The 20,947-nt window shown below is 38.0% G+C and overlaps 2 protein-coding genes across 2 annotated transcripts in view; one reads left to right on the top strand and one right to left on the bottom strand.

Moving 5' to 3' along the window:
* Window positions 1-548: 548 nt before the first annotated feature.
* On the bottom strand, window positions 549-13,824 carry AAGAB (alpha- and gamma-adaptin binding protein). The gene is made up of 10 exons (XM_009321521.1): window positions 13,818-13,824; window positions 13,246-13,436; window positions 12,181-12,277; window positions 11,289-11,378; window positions 8,856-8,939; window positions 4,001-4,083; window positions 3,189-3,282; window positions 2,279-2,383; window positions 1,719-1,768; window positions 549-1,194 (listed from the first exon to the last, which is right to left on the bottom strand). The coding sequence occupies exons 1-10, from the start codon at window positions 13,822-13,824 to the stop codon at window positions 1,117-1,119; spliced, it is 879 nt and encodes a 292-aa protein (XP_009319796.1). The 3' UTR covers window positions 549-1,116.
* A 6,767-nt stretch (window positions 13,825-20,591) lies between these two features.
* The window catches only part of IQCH (IQ motif containing H), a 72,543-nt gene continuing 72,187 nt past the window's right edge, over window positions 20,592-20,947 (top strand). Inside the window, exon 1 of the mRNA XM_009321520.1 lies at window positions 20,592-20,609. Coding sequence (XP_009319795.1) covers window positions 20,592-20,609 — 18 coding nt within the window. The remainder of the gene's footprint in view (window positions 20,610-20,947) is intronic.

Genomic DNA, 20,947 nt, shown 5'->3' with positions numbered 1-20,947 from the left:
GCTGACTATCTCACAATTGACTGTAGTAGAAAAGGAGATAGGATGGCATTTACCTTTTCTCCTCTCTCCCTCACCAGCCTATGCCTTCCTTCTTGTCTTCCTAGTGCCCTGCATGTTTATACTCTCCAGTGAGTCTGACTGTGTGACTGTGCAGAAGATGACAATATACTAGATCTAAGGACAAGGGAATTTTTTTTAACCCTTGATACCATGAAGCAGGAATTTGAGACTGTAACTCCAGTACCTTCTAATGAACATACAGGAGCTTAAGTCTGTAATAAATGCACCAGGTGACAATGTGGGGTTTTTGAAATCATAGCTTTTCTCTTTAGGAATTTAGGACAGAATTCACCAGCAGAAGGTCTGTGCATTCTGCTAGGCCTTGGAGGCTAAGCATTGCAGAAGGCTTGGGCAGGGAACTCCACCCCTGGAACAGCAGCAAAAATCTGTCTCGCATTTAATCCCAAATTTAGTTTCTAATGGAAACCCAGGGAGTGTGGCACAACACCTGAATTTCTAGGGAAGGACCACATACTTACACACGCAAACAGAATTCAAAGCCTGTGGGCTATTTTTAATAGCTTTGGCACTCAGCAGGATTAACCTTGCAGCCTTGGCATAGCATCCCACAATAGGGTACAATTCGGCAGCTTTCTCTTCATGGCTCATATAAATCTGGTTTGTTTTAACTAGCAAGTCAGCTATCAAGCTACATAAAAACATCAAACAGGCCTACATCTAAAATGTTGAGTTTAGAATTAAGTAGTCACTTAACAACCACCAGCCATATGTAGAAAGATAACTGGTAGTAAATTTGTTTATTTAAACTCAAAAGAGGAAACAATAAAAATGTTAATTTGAAAAATGTAAACTAATGATTTCCTCTAAGTGCATGCATCGCCTTCCAAAATTCTCTGAGAGAGAATAAATGAACAGTCAGACAAAACCACTCTAACCATTAGGTGTTGCGGAATGTGTTACTTACTACAATGATACAGAGAATCCTTTAACCAAAGAAAGCAACTAAAGCTAAATGGGGCTTTTTGCAATAAACACTCACTGCAGGAAAAGTTCACTCTTTTAGGATTGCTCTGTTGCTTACAGCTACAGAAGAACTTAGTTTTCTTCATCCGAGGAGAGACCTTCAATTTCATCTCTGTCTCCTCCAATTGCCATCCAGAACGCTTTGGCCACCTAACAATGGAAAAAAAGATGGGAAAGGGAGAAAAATTCCCCTCAAATGACTGAAGATTTTGCATTTACCATCCAAAAAATAGAAACTGAGCAGCAGCTAATTCTAGCAACCATGTTTCTAGGTACAATGTTAATTCTCTCTGAAGTTAAGAAATACCAGCAACACAGAGGCAATAATTTACAATTCCTGGGAGGCATATGTGATACAAAGCTTGTGCTAATTAAGGCATGATTAAATTTTCCTTAAGATCAAGGCTTTCCCATTGACTTCAGTGGAAGCTGGCTTACACCCGCAGTGACTGCAGGGCCTTCATTTCAGAAATTTTGAGAGGGGAAAGCTTTTTCTGGCGTTTCAAAATTCCGGGTTTGTTATTCAGTTCTTGGGAGATACCAGACAGTCCTCCCTAGGACTGTGCAGTTTGTTCTTACTACTGTTAACATAGGAACTCTACAAGAGAAGTAACTATGGCTTAGAAAGGAAACCCCCGTTTTTAATAACTTCAGTGCCAATTTCAAAACCTCACCTTTTCCGCGTGTAGTTTTCTTTGTTCATGAGGCAACGTTGCAGCTTTATCTGTGAAAAAGAACATGACTTAGGTTGTCAACCTCAGGAGCGAGCAGGGAGAGAAATGCCTATTGCAGCTGTTTTTAGGGGGCTACAAGAAAGTAGTTTAAGATCATGAAAAAGGAATCTTATTTAGTAAGAGCAATTGCAATTCCCAAACACCAGAAAGCTGACGCTTCTGAGCACACTGGATTTCATCTCAAACATCTGTAGCTTTAAACTGCAAGATTTGCATGCAGTTGTAGAGCTAAAAAAAAAGGTTTGTTTATAGAAAACTGTATAGCATTAGTTCATGGTGGACAAAATCAGTGTGATAGCAGTCAGCTGAGCAATATCTGCTTCCTTCAAAAGCACTATCAAGATGAAGGGCAAATTAATGATAAGATCAGCTACTTATAAAAAACCTCAGACAGGAGAATAGAAATTTGTACAATCTTCCCAATTCACACACTGGCTTTCATGCCTTCGAGCGATAAGAATAGGGGATATAGCTCGGTACGTCTCCGCCTGGTTCATTACCTTTCATTTCTTTCAGCTTTGAAAACAGCCTTTCAAAGTTCTCCAGGTCACCATCTCTTGTGGTTAGGCTGGCTAACTCTTGAATGTCCATATCTAACATGGGATCTGAAGTAAACACATATAGGTTGGTTTAAGGTAAATTATTTTGTTTTGTCAGCAGGTGTGAAAGCCTTTCTGATAAAAACAGTATTTTAACATCTGCAAGTCCCGTTTGCAAATTCCAACCCCACAGGAGGGAAAGAAACATTTAATTTACTGATTGTTCATACAGACAACTCATGGCATCATTACAGTGGTAATTAATTTTGATACATTACATTGCAAGAGTGTTTTGTGTTCATCCAATATGATATGATCTGTCTAGGAACAGCTACGGAGTAAATTACAGAGTAATGAGACTATGCTTAGACCACAACTAACAACACCCAACCTTTGGAAGATCACTTGTCAGAAAGTCCCAGCTCCTGGAATGGTGCAATTATTTAAGGACCTGTAGCTTAGAACACCCCAACCTCTTAGGACTGACCCAAGTAGAGTGTGCTTCATTCACCTCCTGCTGGGTCACACTGTAATGATTTTTCTCTGCAACCATAAAGCTTGAAAATTCATTCTTATAAAGATGTTTCTAGATATACGCAATATACACAACACATGCATCAGGAAATTTCACAAATTCAGATCTGAATGCTCCCAGTTGGTAGTACTGCCTGCCGGGGCTCTGTCCTATCCAAACTTGGGCCCATTTTTTCAAGGAGAACACCTAAAGACTAAACAATTAGCCTCTACTGGCTCTGGCAAGCGCATTTATGCCATACTTTCCATTAGGAAAAAGCCAGTGGCTTTCTGGGACCATCCCAGCCAGGGGTGCCTGCTCCAACATATCTGCCAAGCAGAGAACGGCAGAGCTTACCTACAATGTTGTCAATCTGTAGGTTGTTTGTGCTAGGTCCATCTTCTCTGTTGTCTAAATGGGATTCTTCTCTGTCTGCTGATGAGGTATTGGACTGTCAGGAAACAAATAGATATTAGAGTATCCAATAATGAACCTAAAAAGCATCATCTGCAAATCAGGTGCTTCCTGTTTTGATTTCAAAAACTTACTCTTTATCCTAAACTGTTACTTACTGCAAAACCTGTACCATGTGTATCATGAAAAACCACTTTTGCAACACTGTACATAGGTACTACATGGAGCTTTTCTCCGACAGGTTTGTTGTTGTTTTTTAAATAACACTATCAAGTGACAGTTTTTGTTTTGCACATAATACTGCTCTTGGATATTAATGAAAAATAACATCTTGAATGGAGCTTTTAATAATCTTTCCTTGGCTCCAGTGGTTTGTATGGGGTAAAGCATTTACACAGCGCTGAAGTCAGTGTGATCAACACCCAACAGCTTTCCACACTGAGCACACAATCGGACATCTCCAGGTAAAACGATGAGTTCTGAGGCAATGTCCTGAAAAACAGCAAGCTCACAGCCATGAGGTGACAGCTCCTAGGAACAACTGTCTCAGGACTTGTAAGAAAAATGCAAACAGTTTATCAGATTTCAGAAATTTTTCCTTTAAAATACATTCCAATAGGCTGTGAAGCATCCCCTGAGAAAGGAGGAAAAAAAAGAAAGCCGCCGCCGCCACCACCACACCAAGTGTGACAATAGGAAAGAGCAACGCAAGAAACAGTATGAGCAAAGAACAAGAAATAGGAATTACTGTTTACTTCCGTATCTTGGTTCTCTTCTGACCCAACGCTACAGTTCGCACCTGCTAATGTACTGAGAAGACCAAAGCCCTGGGTCCTGTCTAAAAACAGAACAGCTGTTAGTTTGACAGAAAAATGCAATATTATTACAAATAGTTGTAACTGACCAGATGGAATAGAGAATGTTTCAGGGAGGACACACACAGAGCACTCTGTAAAACTGTATCAGTGCCCTATTTTAAGCAGAAACTTTTCATATTCTCCAAGCTTTCTTTGAAGTATACTAACAATATTTACTGCTAAATATTACCAACTGGGAATAGATGTGTAAGCCACAAGAGATGTGAGCTCTTTTTTCTTCATATTTGAAGTCACTGCTCTGTTAGGATTTGGTCTGCCAAATGTCTTCTGATTCCAAACAAGGCAGTTTTCAAAATACAGAAGCAGCATTTGCTATTACTGGCATTCAGTGGCCCAGGTTTCACCATCCACGGGATGCAGCACTGAGTTTGTGGTTAAATACAGGAAATGCAACAAGTGACTTCATTTATACACATATTGCCTAAATAGGTTGAGCACTACAGTAATGGCAAAGGCAATTTTTAAATATGTAATTCAGAATTCATGAAAGGACCCAGCCATCAAATCCAATGTTTCTTCACACTGCAGGGTGCTTTGGGCTTTCCACATCTGCTAATCTACTGTGTATTTCAATGGTATTTTAAAATCCAACCTTAAAAAAAATGTGAATTCAAACCTAAAACTAAACAATCATCTTTTTCATTGAAGATAATAGATGCAGTGCAGTATTTTTAAATTAAACTAACTGTATTTTAAAAACTTTATTTTTTCAAATAAAAATGTATGCATAATAGGTGATATTATAGGTTGGATTTTTTTCTAAGCTGTTTTCGGCTGGCCTTGCATTGAGTAGTAAATATTTGCAGTTACACAAGGGACTCAGGAGATTTTTCTGAAAATTTTAGCATTTAGTCAACTAAAAAAGAAATAATATTAAGTTATTGTACTACAAATAGCCAGGAAACAATGACTTGTACCAGAAGAAAGATTAAGATTGCTTTTTTTAAAAAATGTGTTTTAAATTAATATTACACTAATGACTAAGATCTAGACTCAAATGTTGAGATGATGTCATTTTTATGCACTGTCCAAATTTACTTGCCATTTATACAAAATTTCATTTCAAAGAGTTGAATGTGTAACTAAAACTATCAGCTATCTAGAAAACATGTAAACATGTCTCCATTAGAGAATTACTAAGACCTCATTTCCTGTTTAATAATCTTCACTGGGTACTTAGGCTAATGAGTGTCCTGTCCTGTCCTGTCCTGTCCTGTCCTGTCCTCTTTGCCCCTCGTGCTCTCTCCTGCCCCCCAGCAGGTATTTGTTTCAACGGGCTCTGTTTTATATAGTTTTACTGCTTTAACAGATCACTCGCCAAAGGTTTGGGAAGAAGTGATTCAGCCGAGCCGAATGAATCGCCTTAAAAATGTACAGCTGCAAGACGTGAAAGCCCGTGAAGTCCGCCAGTCCGGCAATTAAGTGATAAAAGAATGGGACTCGCAACCCAAAACAAAGTAGCTTCCCCAAGTTTCAGCAGGCTGAGCAAAGAGCAGTCTTTAGAGGAACTGTAAAGATCAACATTTAGCCAATTTCTGAGTCATCTGAAGCTAGACTGGACATTGCAGTCCAGAATGTACTTGAGAGAGAACATTCCCACATTGGCAGAGGTGTGGATGAAGTGACCTAATTATGTACCTCTTTCATATCTATTAGAGTTCATCCTGTACAGAAAAACGACAGTAGCTCCGTCCCCACCACCACCACATACACATAACATCAGCCAGCGTAATTACAAAATGTTGTCCTAGTTAGAAAGAACTGGAATCTACAGCAGGGATCTCTGAAAAGCAGCTATTTGTTTCTGGATCCGTGGTTAGGGAGGTGGCAGACATAACACTTGGTTGCAGGCACACCCTTGAAAAAGCCTTCCTATAAACTCTTTTTATTGGATGTAAAAATTATTTCAACTTCTGGGTGCAATTCAGGAAGTGGGTGATGCCTTACACAGTGTTCTTACAGCATCAAAGCCAAAAATTATCTCACTCAACTTATTGTAATAGTTGGTGGCTCTATCATGATGGAGTCTATATAGTTTCACAGGTGTCACTCATCAATAGTTGCAGAGCTTTAGTACACTGTCAAGATTCATATATGCTCATTTCATAGCAAAATGTTTTCCACTGTCTTTATCTACTACTCTTCCATAGTCTGTCTCTAGCTGACATGTGGTGATCCTGACTTCCACACAAAATTGGAATTAAGAAGTCAAAATTCATAATTTGGTTAAATAACTACGTGTAAATAGTTCCCCTAAATCGGGCTCAATCTTTGTAAAGAGAGCCAGGCTAATTACTGGCCCCACCCTAAGTAACCAGCTTCAGCTGGGATCACTGAACACGTATTTAAGCAGGAAAGTAGCCAAGTAGCCTCTTTCAGAGAGCAGTAAATTGTTTCTCTTCTTACTATCTAGGTCAGCTAGCTTTGCTCTTGAAGGGACACCTAAAGACAACAGCAGTGCACTGTTTTTGGGGGGGGAAGATGTTAGCTGAAGAACTACTCATGCTCTTCTGCACAAGGGAAAGAAAACCACCCGATTCTCAGATTGAAGAAAGCTCTGAGTCCTGGAGAACCAACAACTTTATACCAACTACAAAAGGGAATTGCCCTCTGGAGACTGTCAGGTAAGACTGCTTGTTTTCCTTCTAGTAGAGACAATACCGCTTTATTTACTCACAAAACGTGGTATTACTTGATGTAAAAATGTTTATAATTCAACTATGCTATATTTAATACCTATTTTTATCAATTAGTGTGAGAATGAATGTATTTAATAGTTAGAGAAAAAAATCAAAAGGTCAAGAATTTTCTTAATAGGTGTGTGAAAAAACTACTTCACAACTTAAGAAGAACTGTGTTTGGGTTTAAGATAGAACACCTTAAAATAATATGGGTTTAACGCTTGCACTTGAAAAAAGTCATTCCTGTTCTGCCTGTAAACTTAAATTCTCATACAAATAGATAGCTGAAGTAAGGCAGCACTGTAACATTGGCTTTTTGGATGGCTGCACTTAACAGTGCTATACAAATTTCTTATACTCTATGAAAAATCTTCACATGAAGTATGACTGCATAGTTTCTAAATGGCCAACAGTTATAGGTAATTCAGTAGAAAAACTAAAGTTTGATTTACATGGTGGCCAGTTTCCGGGATCAGGAGGAAGCTGAAAACAAAAGATACATTACAGGTTGTAAAAAGTTTTATTTTAAGCAAAATGAGCTCAACAATTTCCCTTTGAAGGCATAGTCAGGCTGCGAGAACTTCCAAATATAGTTCACTTCCTGAGGGGTCTGTAGTAATGTGCATCAATGCTGTGTGGCTTCTGTACTGCAGAGATAGAAAACCCTGGATTTTCAAGGAGTCTGACCTTTACAGAACACACTAATGATGCACAGGAATTTCCCCCATGAAGAACTGAACATGTGACTAAGTTCTGTTCTTCTGTAATGTGGCATCTGTCAAATGCAGGAAATACACTGTTAAGAAAACCATTTTAGCACTAGTGAAATAACTTTACACCATCTCAAATAGCTACCTATTTCTCTACAATGGTTACATTAAGTTAGAACCAATCTTAACCTCATTCTGATGTGGTATGAGAAATACTCAAAAGGCTACCTTAAAAAAAATTAAAAAAAAATACCGGTTTAGTAGTTCTCATCCTAGTTCTACTGAGTCCCAGTAATCACCTTGCAGTTACAGGAACTACCAGAAGCCTCTCAGCACTTGAAATCATTACACAGTTAAAAGGGCTAGGAAGGAAGAAACCACAACAGTGGAAAATTGTACATCAGGGAGTAGGCAGACATTGGAAGGTTGCTAGTAGGATGAGACTTGAAATAAATGTAAGGCCAAGCACTCCACAAGAGTTTAATCTTCCTACATTTCCTGCAACAGCTTGTGTTATTAGAAAGGTAATTAAAGGTTTTCAAGTAAATGGAAGTATCTACACTTGCAATAACTCTGGGCTAGCCACAGCATTTCCTTTTGTAATGAGTCTAATCCTAAAGTGATTTTTTCCAAAACTCTAACTCTACCTGATAATCAATTATCTGCAGGAAATTATCTGGGGTTGCCTGTTTTTTTGCACTGTTTTCAAAAAATTCTGTGGTTTTCATGTACTCAAGTGGGGTTTTCTGTAGGGAAGACAGTCCTTCTTTTGCATGTCCTTCAGTCCCACTTAGCATGTCCTTCAACAGACATTTGAAATCACTTCTTTGCCAAATCTCATCTTCACACTTGCTATTCTCATCCGTGTTTCAAATATTTTTTTCAAAAAAACTGTAACAAATTTGGAATTTAACACTTACTACTTCCTCACTAAACCATGTATCAGTTTTTAGACCAAGCTGATAATGACGAGCTATTTGCTGCTAGAGTTTGGTGGAACAAGCTTTCATTTTTCATTGAAATTTGAAGAGTTAGTGGAATATTTAACTCGAGTTATTGGTAGAGAGCAAGTCAAAGTACTGGGGAAACAGGAACAGATGCTGCAACAGGAATAAATCTCACCCATTGCCTGCAAGTTTCTCTGTGCATCAAGGGACAACGAAAGCAATACCTGAAACCCTACTATTCCATGTAAAAGGTTGAAGAGTGCTCTAGTTCTCTTTATACTGATGCAGTGGCAGCAGCACTGTAGCTGCTCAGTTTAAACTTTTGCTAAAAATACTAAGCCCTCTAGGCCTTGCATTCTCCAGAATTCGTATAAGAGGAACCTGTGTTACATACCACTCTTCATGACTACGTTGGACCACACATTGGCATTCAAAGCTTGTACAATTCGTTTCACTCCAGTGGACTCTGGAAAGTCATCTAAACCAAAAGAGAAAGACATTGCACTCCTAATAATTAGACCAAAAACCATTACGTGCCTGAAAGTAAGAAAGTGTGTGTCTGAATGCCTGTCCTATCTTATTGCAATCGATATAAATTACTACTTTTGTTAGGAAACACAGATTTCTTGCCTTTGCTTCATGAGATGCCAAACAAATCTAAATTAATGCCTCAGTTCTTGGTCTAGGCTTCCAGGTATTATGAACTGTGAGCTTTCAGCCTTCTGTAGAGATCTAAATTCTGTGTGGGGTTTTGTTAAATATTTAGCATGAGGCCTACATTGTTAAATAACATATAAGTAAATTTAATAGTAATAGACTATTTTTGCTGTTAAAAGCAAGGCACCTTTTACCCCAAGATCTCTTAGAATGCTGTATGGCATAAAAATAGATGCTAGAATTACTCTTCCTTCCTTTAGAAAGTAAAGAACTTCAGGCAACCATTTAAAAAAGGTGTGACACTTGTTAAAAATGAAAATCATCATTGTAAAGCTATCTCCACAACACCTAACTCCATATGTTCCAGTAATTCTGTGAATTACAGTAACTTGAAAAGACTGGGGAAAGCATTATTTGGACTTCAACTTACTTACTGAATAGATCTGACACCACTTTGTATAAAGTCAGTTTTCCCATTTCCTCAGTTTAGTCAGCTTCCCATGTTTGTGCAGGTCTCACAAAGCAATAGAAAAAAAAAACACCAAACCCTTTGGATACAAAAATGTGATTGCTTAAAAATCAAACTCTTCTAGGATGACTCAGGGACAGGTGTAGTAATTGAAACTGCCTTTAAAAATTAATTTAAAGCTGTCTATGATCCCTTAGATCAAATATTTTGCCCTCTACAACACTGCTGTTTGGTTTTGTATCAGTCATTATCAAGAGTCTCAGTTCAGAGTTCTTGTCCTTACTGTACAACTGACTGACAGTGTAGTCATAGCAAGAGCTTCAGTTCATCTGTGATGAGCTGCCAGAAATGTCATAATTTTTAAACAGACATTGGCCCAGTATGTTTACTCCATCCATTTTGTCTTTTGTAAGTAATTCATACAGCATGTTTATGGGGTAAATATGTTAGTCAGTAGAATACGTTTCCTCCTATGCATGAGTCACAGTGAATCAACTACCATATTAAAAATCCAGGAAAGAACATATATCTTAATACTCCAAAGATTAACATCCTGAGTTGTTATTATTCCCATTACTTATATTATTTAAATAGTAAATAGCCCATTCTTTACAACAGTTATTGAATAGAAAAAAACCTTGACTTAATGTTACTAGTGTTTCCTTTTAAAGCACTTCATAAGAAAACTTTAGTCTAAAGGGTATCCACTTCTGATTTTTCTGGTTTCTATAGATCAGAAGTATGTGTATCCCTCCCTAAGTGCCAAAAAGAAATATATCTTTAAAGATGTGGCGGGGGGAGAAGGGGCAATCTTAGCTACTCAAGATATGATTTTTATCTAGGCCTTTAAAGGGGGGGAAAGGGTGGGACTTGAGTTCTAGCTTAGGCCTTTAGACTAAATCATTTTTTGGTCACAGCTATGTACTTGGTGAACCTGAAATAGAGCAAATGCTAGTGACTAATTCCACTCAAGCCTGGAAATGGAGTCAGTTATCTCATTTTGGCTCTATAGAGGTAAGATGTAAACACTTTTTTTGTATCACTGAAATGAGGAGGTAAGGCGGCTGCTGATAAGGCTGTCAGGAAGTGCACAGTCACTTTTCAAGAGTGGAACATCACACATCACACTTTTGACTTTGCTTGATGGGTTTTTTCAAGTTATAAACATATGGTCAGCCAGTGATTTTGAAACCAGTTTATTTCCTGTGTAACAGTGCATGCTATTCTGAAATGTTTTTAACAAGCTCCCCTTTTCAGCCTATCATGTCACTGTTTGAATAATGCCTATCTTCTCTTGGTATGTACAATAGTTTTAAAAGTCTTTTTTAAAAAGACAAAGAATTTTCCCGCTGTTGTGCATATCTCTGGTTCTTGGTTTTTAGATTTATTTCCAAAGTGGAATATAAATGCTTCTAATCTATCAATACAGTCCTAGGATTAGTGCCAGAAAAAGGAGCAGATATTTTTATGTAGGTGCTACATAAACAGCAGCTGTATTTGGGAGGAGACAAATGGAATTTCTTGGAGGAAATAACCTCCTCCTCCTGACCTTTTATAGCTGAGACTAAGCCTCACCAACTGGGAGCATTCCATGCTGTAATCATGTAGCACGTAAATAAAGTTATGCCCCTTGCAATTGTTTAGAAGATATTTTGGTGTGCTTTTTCATGCTAAAAATTAAAACAGAAGTAGCAGTCCTACCATCTTCATCAGGCAGTTCCTCAGGGTTAAGTTCTACCAGTTCAAAGCCGTGCTTGATGCACCATTCTTGAGCTTTCTGTCTGTTAATACCTAAAGTTGGGAACAAAAATGCATACTAAACATACACATTTGAGACTAATATCAGCAGTTGAATCTTTAGCTACATTTTATTCCCTCAAAGTTGTTTGCTTATTCTGGATTGTATGGAGAAGAAGTATATAGTAGCTGGTGTGGGTCCTCCGTTCACTTTGAATTTGATTCCAAAAACTCCAGAGTTAAACAAACTCCTCCTTTGAACTGTTTTTTTCAAATACCATAAAATCAAATGGCTTTGCAATGGGTACTCAAAGGGAAATGTAAGTGAAGTGCCACAGTGAATGAAGACTTCTATTAACTCTAGGTTTAAATCTGAATTAAGTTACAGGGACATATCTGCATCTTACAGCTTGCTGTTGTATTGCATATACTAATCTAGAACCAAAGCAAATGTGTGTATTTAATGTCCAAATGGTCAAAAAGATGAATGTACTTTCCACTGTAGTTAAGCAACCAACAGTCATCGTCATTCTTCACCAGAGAGGATCATGCACATCCAGTAATATGAATGCCTGTTTAGTTACCCTGCAGTAATGCAGTGCATGCTGGTATACTAGGAATGGGATACACAGAGCTCATTTCAAGCAAGCTTGTAAAATTCTGACTCAGTTTTAACCACAACTAGCTTAAGACTCTTCTGTTCCTGGTCATGAGAGTAACCCGGCTCTTTTCAATTAAATCTCGAGCCCAGTCTCACACAGATATTTTAAGAAACAATTGTGTTGATTTAATTAGGAAGTAAATTATTAGGCAAGGTTAATAACTAATCAGTTCAGAACGTCTTTGGGCTTCATACCATTTTCAGATACTCTGTTACAAACCAGGATCATGACTTCTGGTAACCACTCTTCTGTCAGGGGAAGCCATTCAGAGACACTATCAAGTCCAGATTTCTAAAGGGAAGAAAAATAACAGTTCTTTGGAATACATCCTCAAATACTTTAGTTTTTAAACTAGTTTTAAATCATTAATAGTATTAGAATAAAAGCAATGAAGTAAGGAAATATGCTAGGCTGCATATCAAGTATGTTTAAGGCACTTGTGTTCTAATCAGAGAAGTTGACTTATACACAACTTCCTTCTGATTCTTGACTTACTTTACAGATGAGTTAATACTACTGCCTTGAACCTTCCTTTTCCTGTTTAATATTAATTATGCAATCCTAGTGTAGGTCAGGAAAGATTTCTACTTAAGGCTAATTATGAGTATTTCATTTTAAGCATATCTCAGGTTTAATGTGCAGCTACTCAATCTTCTACACTAAAGTGGATGTTATAGGGGCTGGTGAACTACTCCCATTGCTCTAGTTCATTCTGAGACAGCCCTGAGATGTCTGGTTAAAGGTATCTTGTCAGAATGTGTGGTATGCACCCTTTCCCATCTGTGGTGAAAAACAGTTCTTTATTTAGAATATTTTTTTGTCTCAGAATCTTTCTGGCTTTTGCTAAAGCACTGTTTTCATTGCTGCCAGCTTAGTAGAAACAATTTCGGGTAAAATGATAGCACTGAATCTTACATTTAGTTCACTCATTCTTGGCTATCCTAAAGCAGCCTTTCTGAACTACCACCAGCTAGGAGTAAAGTTGGAGGTGGTGGGCTGGAGGAAGATTTGCCTAACTTAGTGGCATATTTGCATCCTGAAAACCTCTCTTCCAGCTGGAGTATAATAGTAAAAGGGAAGGAAACCGCTTCCATTGTTGGCAGGCATAATTTAACATTGATCTACTGACAATTAATAGAACAGCCTAAAAGGAATGGATGGCACAATGGATGGGAAGAGAATATAATTTGTGGTTATCACTGTGATAAGGCAATTACATCATACAGATAAAGCAATATAATGAAGCAGAAGAGTCTTACTATTGTGCTGTCGAAGTACACAACAAATGCTTGCACAGATTCAGCAATATCTCCAGTAACAAGAAAGGTGTTTGGTACTACGCAGAGGTGAATATCTGCAGAATAATATTTATTATCTATTGTCCAGGGGTAAAAATTCACTTTTCCACTTGTAGTTGCACCCACAGTAAGGTCACCTTTTCCTGTGATACCTGTATAAAAGAAAATGAATGAGACTGGTGATAAAACCAGCATCAAGAACACAGTTTGTCTAGAGAAGCTTGGTACAATGCCAATACAGAGCCATCTTTACTTACTATAATAAAACAGTATATATTTAAGATCTTTAAAAATTCAAACTCAATTTGTTACTGTGTCCTAGAGTTTATTATTTAGCTTTCAAGAGTTTTTTCAAGAGTTTAGTTTCAAAAGAGTTTGTTATCTAGCTTTCAAAATAAAATATCGTACAGCAGCTCTTCAGAAAGCAAGCCTCTTTTCCTGGAAATGCATTTTAAAGTGTTAGCCTCAAACTCGCTACCTGTGAACAGGATGTATGGAGAGAATACCTAGACTTTATTACAGCAGAAACAAACCTTGCATGTTCGTTCAGATGTAAAGAACTGTTTGACTGTGACCAAAACCTGAAGGTAACTAATGAGAAAATCAACCAAGTTACTATAGTTCAGTTGTAATTCCCATTAAATTCCATGTAGGAGTTCGATAATTAAAATCCAAGGCAGTGCTTTGATAATGTAATGTTAAACGCTGCCCTTCACGTGCTGGTGGAAACCTTCACAGCGCACACTCTCATAGTGTGACAGCCACCTGGTGGAGCTGAGTTATAGTTAGTAGCAGAGCACCCCATCTATACCTCGCTGGAAAAGGCAGTATATCTTGTTCAAGCTGGACAAACCTATGGACACTTTAAAACACAGGTCAATTATATATTAATTGACTGAGTCATCTAGAATTTCCTTGGGCATCAGAAGAGTTTAAAAAAAAACAATAAAGTATATGGGTTTTCAAAGACCTTAAGGGTCATATTTTAAAGGTACTGAGACAGTTCCTGGAGATGCTAGAACAGGCTGTTCCCCAAATAATCTGGACATGAATTTGAAATTCTCTGTATCTTATCAATAAAAAGGCAGGAAAAACTCATTGCCAAGGTTGCCATAGAAAGGTTCAATGATTTTTGCAACTAACTGCAAAATCTGAGAAATCTAACTGGCAAATAAGCATGGTGCACAGAGTAGCACAAAGGAGAGCTCTAAACCAAAAGGATTATTTGCAGCAGTGAGAAGGAGGACACAAGGAATCTGAGGGCAAAATTTGACCTTGGAAACAGAAACCTGGGAGGGTTTCTTAAAAAAAAAAGCCACATCTACATCTATATTACCTTTTTTCCAGTTGAAGAAAGTTTGACTTTTTCATTTGGATGACATTAGTTTTCAGAGTAATTGGTCTTCAATCAGAAGCTATTCTGTGATAAGACTATCCATGTCACCTTGGGGCCGGGGGATGATGACACTGAGTTAATACCAAACAAACCTTGGCTCTGAACTTAGTATTATTACAGCACTACCTTGTTCATATAAATATGGAAGAGACTACCGATACCTTTAACCAAAATCAGTAATCTTGAAAGTTTTTCATTCTTTCACAGCTTTTTTTAATCACTCTTAAGCAGTACACACCAGTTCTAGTGGCACATAAAAGCTGTTTTCTCATGCTTGCCTCATAAAAACTTGTTATGTGGATCTCTGCTTGCCCTGCAACACTTCATAGTAATACTGCAGTCACTTTGCAGCAGGTATCTCTATCCTGTTTGCGTTAGCTGATATGCTCTACTGACATGAAGCAAACACATATGCACTCATCTTCCAGGGAAATGCAAGAATAGCGTTCAGTTAGTTTTAAACTCAAGCTTTTCAATTTAGGCTACATCAAGTCTACTCTTCTTAAAAACAAACAAACAAAACAAACCCTGAGTAATTAGTAAAACATCATCAAATGATAGCATGTCACTTTACAAAATCTATAGCTTTAATGTACATTATAATAAAGGCATTTTGGCAGATGACAGGTTTTTTTTCTGCTATAAAACATTCATTTAAGAATGACTAGATGTTAAGTGCTATACTTGGTATAATTTAGTTTGGTAAACAGGACTCTATTTAATATGTGCCAGTTCCTACTAGACTAGGAGTTTCTTTTAAATGGGTACTAGGGCCAATGCAGGTAGCTTTCACTCCGCTTAGATATAATGTGACAAAATTATAGCAATAATAATTGAGGGAGAGGAAACAAGTTAGGTGGACGATGTCACTGTGCATGTCCAAAACACAGGGAAGCCTTTTCTTTCTGGAATTATCCGTTCCCTAGCTTTTCAGATGCAGGCATAATCATAATTTTCTGCCCTGGAAACTAGATGTTTTGTTTGGAGGTTTTGAATGCTACATAAAATATGCTATAAATTTCCCTTCACTAATGTTTTGACAGTTAAAAACAAATAACTAAATAAAAATCAGTTCTAAGCTAACAATTGCAAGTCAATGCCACAAGAAGCTAAGAATAAAGAAGCCCATAGAAATTATTGAAACACAGAAAATCGGCAATAAGACTCAAAGCCAAAGGGAGGAAAACAGGGTAAGGAAATGAAGTCAGTTCAAAAGTCACTCAGTGAAGTTAGCCACCCTAGCAAGAATACAAAAGGAAATAACTTCTTATAAAAGATTTTTCAAAAGCTGATACAAAAGAAGTTTTGCATTTGCTTTGTAATTTTTTTTTCTTACAAAAGAGTTCATGGACAAATTTAGGCCTCAAAGTACTGCTAGAAGAATGAGGAGGTGTCCCATTTCATTTACATGCTACTTGTTCCTGTATTTTAAGCGGTCGTCTTTTATCCCATTGTGTTTCTGATTACCCATCATTCATCCAAAGAGATTTTGCCAATCCCCTGTGAAATTTCTCTCCCAGTAAAAATGGATGTTGCACACTAAACTCAAAGGACTGCAGGAACTTTCTGAAAGGATTCAGACTTGTATGTCTCAGCCTGCATGTAGGGTTGTAACAAATTACTGCAAAACAGCCTGATTACTCATGGCAGGAAACTAAATGCAGTTTGGGTATCTTGTGAATAGTTCTCTTCCACAAAAGTCACTTAGACCAATTAGGTTTTGGCCTTTAGAGTAAACAAGCAGAGACTACAAAAGAAATATACACTGCAACTCAAACTGAGTTGTCAAGGATATATTCCATGTTGGAACTAGTTTTAAGGATTACATTACCACCTCCGGATTCCAGGAATTTTGTTCCAAGACAGCCTATATTTTAATGAAAAAAAGTAAATTTGGCCAGAATAGCTTCATATCTGATTTTAGAGAATAGTAATCAGAATAAACCCCATTAAATTTTATTTGGATACAGAATAAACTTCTAGAAAATTAATATGGCAAAAGGAGGTGGCTTGTCAAACTTATCTCTAGTGAGTTACTCATTTTTAATTTTAAACTCCCCAGCCATTGAAAGTGTCAGTGGTTTGCCATCCAAAGAGCCTGGAAAACCAACTGAGTCACTCTTTGACCACAACAGTAGGCAGGCCTACTGGGCTGACTTAATTAGCTTGCCTTTTCATAGAGCAGAAGTGGCTTGTTTGGATGACAGGAATGCAAACGGACTCCAAATGCATCACCATTAAAGAGCACTAAAAACTCGCATGGAAAAGTTCATGCCACAAAAGAACATTGCTTAGCGTATTCAAAAACATGATTTAGAGTTCAAGGTCCTCTAAGAAATACTGCAACTGCTAACGCTGGACACTTCTTTTGTTGGTAAGAGTGTAAAAGTTATTTCAGTAACTGCTGAATACTAATTAAGACATAATGTATTTCAGTGTCCCACACTTCTGTATAAAAGCACTTTGGAGCAGTAGAAGCTGCTTCATCTACAGTGAATCATTTGAGGCTAGGGACCAAACAGACCATTTCTAAACCAGCCCCAGTATCATCCTCGGGTCATTACCTCTGGCATACATTGGCACTATTCACCTATGCAACCTCCAAAGCCCCTGTACTAATGCCGACCTACGCTAAGATCACCACATTTGTTGGACATGGGCAATTATCTTCCTCCAGTTTATCCCAGTTCATGACTCATTTTGCCTGTTTTCTATCAGAAAACCATTTAAGAACACAACAGCAACTGACACACGAGATCGGTTCATGGCTCAATCCAGTAACTGCTAGTGACTGGTATCATATAGCTCAGTGAACTCCCAAACTTCTGTGGAATCTGTCCAGAGGAAAAGGTTTTCTTTACTTCCAGGCAGTCAGTCAGTAGCTTATGCTTTTCAGCAAATTCATTAGTTGTGTCCTGTCTTTACTCACATGTATCTATAATTTTTAATAAATTGGACTAAATTCTAGCCAGTACTTTTGGAAATTAATATTGCTATCTATTTACATAAATATTTGCTCATTTTACTGATTTAAACTTGCTGACTTTTAATTTCATGAGCCTACATATAGACAAGGTAAATTAAACAATGGTTCAGAAGACAAGGAAGAGGACATTGCAAAATTGTAAAACCTAACATCCACTCCCTTTTTGTAATACAGAGGCTTAGTAAGTATTCTGTAAGTGCAAGGCAGCAAATACTTTTTCAAAAGGAGAACTGAAGACCAGAAATAACTTTTCAGAAAAGAGCCGAAAAATAATCAAAGAATCAGATGTAGATCTCTTGCCACTTACAGCAGTGTTCCCTGTCCTCCAATACCCAACCGATATGTAAGCACTTCTACTATATTGTGTTTAACAGTAATATTTTTTCAGAATCATTACAACTCCTCTTTGCGGGTTTTTTTTCCCAAAGGGATTAAGGTATTGGTCACTTTTCCTAGTGTTTTTCAGATTTAATACATGCTATAAGAATATAATTCAGTTTTCTACAATGCCCTACATAATCCCAAATCCCCTTAGTTGATAGATGCACCAAGTAGTTCTCACATTCTGGGCCTTGAGAGCCACCTGGTGGAATACACCATAAAAAAAAAAATACTCCTGCAAATTACACAAGGAGTAAAGAGAACTCAGAAATACACATTCAAAGTAGATATTTTGCTGTGGGGGAGGAGGAGAGTGGTAAACAGTCAAAAAAAACAGGAAAAACAAAAAATCACATCAGACAGTATTTATTTGTTGGCCAGCATTTTTAAAAACTAAAACAATCTTATTTGCTGTTTTAATTTGTGATAAATGTATCTAAGAGAAAAGCCAATCCTTTTCTGTGCATTTTAAATAGCTCTGTTCTGCCACGGTATCTAATGAAATAAAGCATTCAGGGCATCCCACAAACTTGAAAGAATAAAAGTATATCTAGCAAATGTACCACAATATTCTTCTCGTTCTCAAGCCATTTCCTACTTAACAGGATAAAAACACTGGAAAAAGCCTTGTAATTAGCCTGGAAGGTTCTGGCAGGCAGCAAGAAAAAATAGGTTCTCGTACACCTCATAACAGTGAACACTAAGTGGCTTCTTTCTACTTATAAAACAGGTTTGCCTAGAAAGAGCATGTACCAGGGAAATCCAGCAACACAGTGGCAAAAGCAGTGGTAATACCGATAAGGGCTTTGTTTCGTGCTTCTGTTATAGACTCAAAACCCAACTGCTATACAGATCCCATCAACCAACACAGTAGTTAATAGCATATTTAACCATGCATATTATATCTCAAGAAGTGCTAATATAATGGTCTTGTTCTCAGCACTGAGCTAAACAATTATCAAATAATGCCTTTAATCTGGTGTGACACTTCTATCCTGTAAAAGCCCAAGTTCTGAGAATTGCACCAGCGTTTTGTTCCAACCCACCAAAACCCTTTAGCCCAGCCTACTGTAGCCAGCCACAGCTGCCTTGTCCTTATCGGTATGTCCTTGAATATTTTACAATGTTTGTTCTGCTTATGCTTCCGGATCTGACATAATCTCACTTGTTATACAAAGCAGGAACTTAAAATTCTCATGGTATTTATTTTAGTAAATGATCATGTTTCTTTCAGGAAGATTTTAATGACTTTTGTAAAGCAACCCAATCAGAAGACACAAAGACTGTAAGACTCCAGTTTTAGTACTGGAAAACAGTGGAAGCCTAGACATTTCAAAGTGAGTACTATTTAAAAAAAAACCTGAAGTTAAGTTTTAAGACTTTCTCAGATTAAACAGCATTTCTACAAAGCTTTTTGCTCACCTTCCTTTTGTACTTAATTTCACTATGAAAAGTAATCAAAGAAACCCTACAGGAACCTTGAATAATTCCTTCTAATTTGCTTATACCTTCCTCAAAAATAAGCAGCAACCAATAATAATACTTTTTGGTATGTAATCCTTAAATAATTCAGTATCAACCCAGCTGCTTTGACAGAGTAGCCTTTGACTGCAGACCTTGTACTGTTATTCCTGTTTCAAAATGTGGTTTAATGAGACAGAGGGAGCCAGTCCCTGGGGGAGCCCTCTGCTTTATGAGGTCCTAAGTAAGATCTTACTTGGAAACAGCTGAAAACAAATCCAGAAAAGAGGGGGTGGGGGTGTTGATGAGTTGTACATCTTAGTATGCACATCAAACTGTTCATGACTGTTCCCTAAAAGGCAAGGCTGTACTAACAAGTTGTGATGGCAAAACCACCAAGATCAAAACAGCTTTTTCCCTGGAATCCCCCTGACTTTAGAATTACTAAAAACTCCACCAAAATTTTCTCTACTATCAGGTCTTATTCTCACGTTCCCTTTTTCAAGCCATAAAAAGGGGAACTGAGTTCCAAGAAAACCACTTCCTACAGAATGAATTCTATGTATTTGATATAGAGTAAGTGTAATCTACAATTCTAACAACTGCAGAAATGAAGAATTTTTTAGCTTTCCCTTTTTTGTGCTTCTCCATTGGGACAACAAATGGTCTACTGCATGAAAGCAAGCCTAAGTAAGGCAAGAGCATAGACTCCCCAGGAATTTCAGAAATTCTGCCATCCTTAAGGGCCAAGATAGTCTGTTCACTTCATAAATGGAAAGATGAAACCAAAGGGACAGTATTTACTCTGCTTTAGTTTTTCCCTTGCCTACACTCCTGAGGCACTCCGGTTGCTCTCGTGTCCACCTCTTGTTCTAGGGGCCACCTGGGCCACTGACATGTCCCAGTGAAACAAGTTCATTTTTGCACTCTGTGAATGACCAGCATGGCCAGCAGCAAATCTTAGTCTCATGAATCTGTTCTTCGTTTGTTATTCTACAAAATATTATTTTTATTCAGCCTCGAGGCAATTCTCAAATTATTTAGTCCAGGTATTACTTATGACAGTTTAGTCACCTCTAAGACATGGTAAGTGGCCAGTGGGTAACAAAGCATTTTGGGATGCGGGGCTTCCTTTTTTTCCTGTCAGTTGTGGTGGTGATATCGCCTGCTCCTTGGTGTCAGAGGGTACATAACACACAATCTGCGGCTCTATACCGTCTCTCTTAAATAGTTTATTTCCTTAAATCAATAAGGAGGCCCCTGACGCCCTCCTCAAGGGCAGGTGGTTAAACGCCAGGCAAGGGGCCGGGTGGCCGTCCTGGCGGGGCTCGGCCGCTCTGGGGACGGTGCCTGAGGGCAGGACAGCCACCCCTCGGGGCTCCCCCTGAGGGCCCGGGCTGGGGGTGAGGAGCTGCCAGGCCGAGGCCTGCGGTTGCTGG

Source organism: Pygoscelis adeliae, unplaced genomic scaffold, assembly GCF_000699105.1.
Source record: "Pygoscelis adeliae isolate BGI_AS28 unplaced genomic scaffold, ASM69910v1 Scaffold13, whole genome shotgun sequence".
In the NCBI taxonomy this organism is placed as follows: domain Eukaryota; kingdom Metazoa; phylum Chordata; class Aves; order Sphenisciformes; family Spheniscidae; genus Pygoscelis; species Pygoscelis adeliae.
This window is presented reverse-complemented; position numbering and strand designations above follow the sequence as displayed.

Bases quoted from the DNA above. Each gene is read 5' to 3' on its own strand.
- AAGAB (XM_009321521.1), bottom strand. The intron at 8,940-11,288 runs GTAGGACTGCTA...CTTTTGGTTTAG, and splicing joins GGAACTGCCTGATGAAGATG to ATGACTTTCCAGAGTCCACT. The intron at 3,283-4,000 runs GTAAACAGTAAT...GTTTCCTGACAG, and splicing joins AAGAGAACCAAGATACGGAA to TCCAATACCTCATCAGCAGA.